Source organism: Sceloporus undulatus, unplaced genomic scaffold (assembly GCF_019175285.1).
Source record: "Sceloporus undulatus isolate JIND9_A2432 ecotype Alabama unplaced genomic scaffold, SceUnd_v1.1 scaffold_1861, whole genome shotgun sequence".
NCBI lineage: Eukaryota > Metazoa > Chordata > Lepidosauria > Squamata > Phrynosomatidae > Sceloporus > Sceloporus undulatus.
The window spans coordinates 1-5,044 of NW_024804781.1; the positions used below are offsets into that span (position 1 = coordinate 1).

General features: G+C 44.2%; 1 protein-coding gene across 1 annotated transcript; it reads left to right on the forward strand.

The window, feature by feature from the left end:
* Positions 1-255: 255 nt before the first annotated feature.
* On the forward strand, positions 256-3,770 carry LOC121917935 (putative zinc finger protein 75C; the record flags this gene model as incomplete). The annotated part of the gene is made up of 4 exons (XM_042444050.1): positions 256-684; positions 2,812-2,923; positions 3,361-3,446; positions 3,650-3,770. Coding segments are annotated over exons 1-4 (667 nt in total), but the record flags the coding sequence as incomplete, so codon positions are not given.
* Positions 3,771-5,044: the final 1,274 nt, after the last annotated feature.

The following is a 5,044-nucleotide window of genomic DNA, read 5'->3' on the forward strand; positions in this document are numbered from 1 at the left end:
TGCCAAAATAAAGCTGCTTCGGGTCTCTTTGGAGGTATGCTATTTAAGTGATGCATGGGTCCTAAGAGTCCGGAGGTCGTGCCGACTGTTTTTAAAATTATACAGTTTTAACGTTATAAAGTCTTATAGTGCAAACCATGCACTGATGGACTATTGCACTATAATTTTTTATTGATTGATTGTATATCCTGCCTTTCTCCCAAAATAGGCAAGAAAAAGGAACGGCAATAGGGAGAGAGCAAGTGGAAAGATGCTGCGTTGAGAATCTGAGTAATGTGGATTTAGCTGTAAAACGTCTCCTTCTCTCAAGAGCATTTACATGATCTCTTGTTTTCCATGCTTCTTTTGGGAAGAGCCATGCAGAAGAGCTTTGGGGAGAAGATGCTCAGTTCTGAGGTCCAGTGCCAGCACTTCAGGCAGTATGTCTTCCAAGAGGAGGCTTTAGAGCCCCGAAAGGTTTGCAGCCAGCTCCACAATCTCTGCTGCCAGTGGCTGAAGCCAGAGAGACACACCAAGGCTGAGATGATGGACCTGGTGATCCTGGAGCAGTTCCTGGCCGTCCTTCCCCCAGAGATGGGGAGCTGGGTTCGAGAGTGTGGAGCGGAGACAACCTCCCAAGCAGTGGCCTTGGCAGAGGCCTTCCTCCTGAGCCAGGCAGAGGAGGAGAAGCCAAAAGAGGAGCAGGTGAGGTTGTTTGATCTGGTCATTTTGAGGGGACATCACTATTTGAAAGGAATTTCGAAAATTCTTGAACAAAGAGAGACTTAATGTAAACAGGAAAATGGGGCATGCAAAGTGAGTTTATAGCACCTTTGGACTAACTGTGAAAGAAGGTGTAAGATAAATAGATTTGAGAATATAGTCCAAGTCTATGAAATCTTATGCTACAATGTCTTTTGCACCATTAGTCTCAAAGGTGCTAGAAGATCTCTTTGCAAATTGATATTTCAGACTTACATAGCTATGGCCTGATACAAGACAGGCCAAAATAAAGCTGCTTCGAGTCACTTTGCAAGTATGCTGTTTAAATGATACATGCGTCCTAAGAGTCCAGAAGCAGCACCAAAGCCACTCTCCAGTCCTAAGGACTTGAATGCAGCTTTGGTGCAGCTTCCAGACTCTTAGGATGCATGCATCATTGAAACACCATACCTCCAAAGTGACCAGAAGCAGCTTTATTTTGACCTGTCTGTATAGGGCCTATGACTCTGAAGAAAAAGGGGTTCTGATCAGAGAATAAGGATATAGCCTGGGTTGGATGGGATGATCTTTTCCTAGAAGACACAGGTGCGTTACAGACCATCTTAAAGCGGGCAGTCTGCCGCCGCCGCCATTAGCTACGCCGAGAAGCCCAGTAGCCAGACCGCGAGGCTTCCCAGCGCAGCTAAAAAGGAGTGTCGAAATGACGCTCCTTTTTGGCCTCTAGAAGTGGTGCCGCAAGGCGCGCACTTGCGGCCCCACTTCCGCTGCACCACGTCCGGACGCTGTGCATCCGAGACGTAAAGATGGTAGCGCCCGTGTGGACGGGCTCCGCACGTACTAGGGACGGGGCCGGTTAGGAAGGTAAGACCCTTCCTAACCCTAGCACGCCCCTTTCTAACCCCAGTACGTGCAGAGCGTGTACTAAATGGCGATTTGTAACGCGCCACAGTTTGCAGCCAGATTGCTAACTGGGGTTGGTTACAGGGAACCCATGACTCCCCTTTTAAGCAGGTTTGGTAGTTAATAATAATAATAATAATAATAATAATAATAATAAAATTTATATTTCCTGCTCTCCCTTGGATCAAGGCGGGATTACACCATTAAAATGATACATAGTACAAAATACAATCAATATTATTGATTTGGTTCCAGGCACAACAACAACAACAACAACAACAACAATAATAATACAGGAGATAACAATTCATTCAGTTATCTCCTGTATCACTCAGTCTGGCTTTCTTCCAGGCTTTTTGAAGGAGCATATTTTCCACATGAGTTTATCCTCATGGTCCTATCTTGTGGGAAAGTGGGATGGAGCCTTCTCAGTGGCTGCCCTTGGGGTCTGGGACTCCCTTCCTGGGAAGCTTAGTGATGTTTTAGTGATGTGTATTTCTATTATTTTAATTGTTCCTATTAGTTTATGTTTTAATGGTTTCAGTTCTGCAGGTAGTTTGTTTTTAACTATAACCTGTCTATGTATTTATTTATCTACAGAAGGGATGATGCCTCCCATGGCATTGTCCTCTTCCTTTCTTTTCCTAATTCTGTCAATATGGTTTTGCACCGGGATGTAAAAATGCCTCAGGTGCATCCAGTGGGTTAAAGAGGAAGTGCTGACTCAGAGGAAGCTGATGCAACTTGAGCAAGGAGATGAGTCCTAACAGTTCCAAACTGCACTGTCACTGTAGAGACATGACAGGAAGTTAGTGAAACACTAGCAGAATCCGAGACTGTGTTTGGGAATGTGAGAAAAAATGCTCCAATATATTGTGTGGAGTTGAGCTGAGTGGATGTCATAACTTTACTGAACTACAAATCCCAAAATGCAGCAGGAGGCAGGCACAGCATTTAAAGTGCCCTAGCCCCGTTTTAAAAATGTAAAGCAAAAAGCTCCTAAGATTAAATGCCTCTTCAGAAGAACCTCAGCAGTCATGAGTGAAACTCTATTCAGGAGCAGGAGTTTGTGTCTCCAGCTCCTTCTAGCCTTTGCAGTGGCCTTTGTTTTCCTGGCTGGCAGTCTTCTGTGTATGGACTCAGTTTTCCTCCAGTGCTAACAAATGTTTCTCTCTTTCTCCTCCCTCCACATTTCTGCTTCTTCTGCAGGACTTGTTTGTGACAGAGATGGCTGAGAAGGAGAAATGTCCTTTTGAATCCAGTCAAAGGCAGAGGCTGAAGTGGATCACGCAGAACAGAGAAGGGATGTCCTCCTCAATGAGTAAGAGCTAAGAGAGTAGTTTCCCCTTTGATTCCTTCTTCTCAAATATGTCTGAAATATCTGGACTCTATCAATTGCAGCAGTTGAGCCATTTTATGTAGCCTAACTATAGCACTTTGGAATTATAGGCATACCCCAAGTTAGCAAAGCCTTTGATAGTGAAGTATATTTTACAAGGATATTTTATACCTCACCAGCCTTCCTGTTCCTCTTCATCCTCTTTGTAGCTAACTTTTAAAAGCAAGGTTGACACTAGGAAGATGGAGAAGGATAGGAGAAGAACAGATTTTCAATATCCAGTTAGAGTAGCATGTCTACAGAAAACAGTGCAATAAAACCTGATGTGGGAAATGGTGTATGCTGCATTTGCACATGTAAGAGGGACTGTAAGTAGAGAGAGGGGATAGAACTAATCCTTCTTTTTTTCTTCCTCCCAGGAGGCAGAATAAGGATCGGGTCTAAGTGTACAAGGACATCTCTTCACCCTGATGGACTCGGAACACCTTCTGGGAGGCTAGATCAGGTAGGGAGCAGGATCTCAAGCGAGCCAACAAAGGGCTAGGCTGGGTGCCTATCTCCCTTTGAAAACTCCCTGGTCCCCACAGAATCTTGTTCTTTTCGTTTGCTTCCATCACATGTTACCACTGTAAGGAGCCTTTGGATGGCATGCTGTAAGCATTTCAATGTTCTTGAGCAACTGGAAAGAATTAATTTTCTCTTTTGCAGGTGACCTTTGAGGAGGTGTCTGTGGATTTTACAGAGGAAGAGTGGGCCCTGCTGGATCCAAGCCAAAAGGCCCTTCGTCGGGAAGTGATGGAGGAGATTCTAGGGGCTCTGTCCTCTTTGAGTAAGGCTCCTTCTTTCTTGGGATTGTACAGTTTAGAAGTCCTGAAAACTAACCCTGAGCATTTTTCAGTCTTGATAGATTAAAGCAGACTGAGTGGTTTTTTTCAGCTTTGTTTATTTCTCTGGCCTCTCTTCCCAAAAAGCTCTTCAGTAGCAGATCTTGGTCAAGGTCACAGTGGATGATGTGAGGTCCAGTTGGACTCCTGAGCTTGGACCACTGGATGGTATATTGGGGGTTTCACTAGCTGTATCCCCCACTGCAAGGGCCTGGTTTGCTTCCTCCAAATCCTGCTGTGGCCCCATCCAAGCACCATTAAAAATGAAATGAAAGATTAGATTGTTAAGGGCAAGTGAGAAGGTGGAAGGAGAAATCAGCCACATCTTGCTTCCTTGCTACCACTTGGTCCTGTTCCTTCCACTGAATCCTCTAAAAATGGATACAGAGGGAGAGCCTTCCAAGGAGGGGAAGGGGGAACTGGAGGAAGTAACTGCCTTTACTTTCCCAGACCTTCCTGCCAATAGACAGAGAAAGCTAAGCCCTGGTGTGGCCACTGGGGCTAGTTAGCATATAGTGATGCGTAGGTGAACCTGCCATAAAGTTTCTCATCAGTGTTTGTTCAAAGGCAGTTTGTCATTGCCTTTCTCAGAGGCTGGGAAGGTGTGACCTTCCCAAAGCCACTCAGTTAATTTGTACCCTGGACTCTAGGAATCTTAGTACAATCTTGCAACACTCCAACTACTACATGCTGGTTCTCCTTTGGCCCCTTTAGATAGCAAGGAATCCCATGCTCTCAGTAGAAGAAAAATTTTGGGGACTGACTAAATAAAACTGAACCAGATAATGAAGGTACAGTTGCACCTCCTCATCCACAGATTCTTTATCCATGGATTCAACTGTCCATATCTTGAGAATATTGAAAAACATATAAATTCCAAAGTATAAACCTTGCCAATTATCTTAGAGGCATCATTTTACTCTACTATTGTATTTAATAGGACATATTTAATAGGAAGATAGTAATAGTCCTCTGTACCTATTTTGTTTTCTGAATATTTTAGGATTAGAAATTCCAAACATTTTCAAAAAAATTGTTAGAACACTAGTACAGTCAGCCCTTGGTATCTGAGGGGGTTCCATTCTGAACATCCCCCCAACACACATGAATGGCAAAAAACACAGGACCTCAAGTCTCATTCTTCCCAATTGTACATAGACCTCATGTGTGCACCGCCACTGGGGAGAATGGGGTGGGTACATCTATGGATGCTTGAATC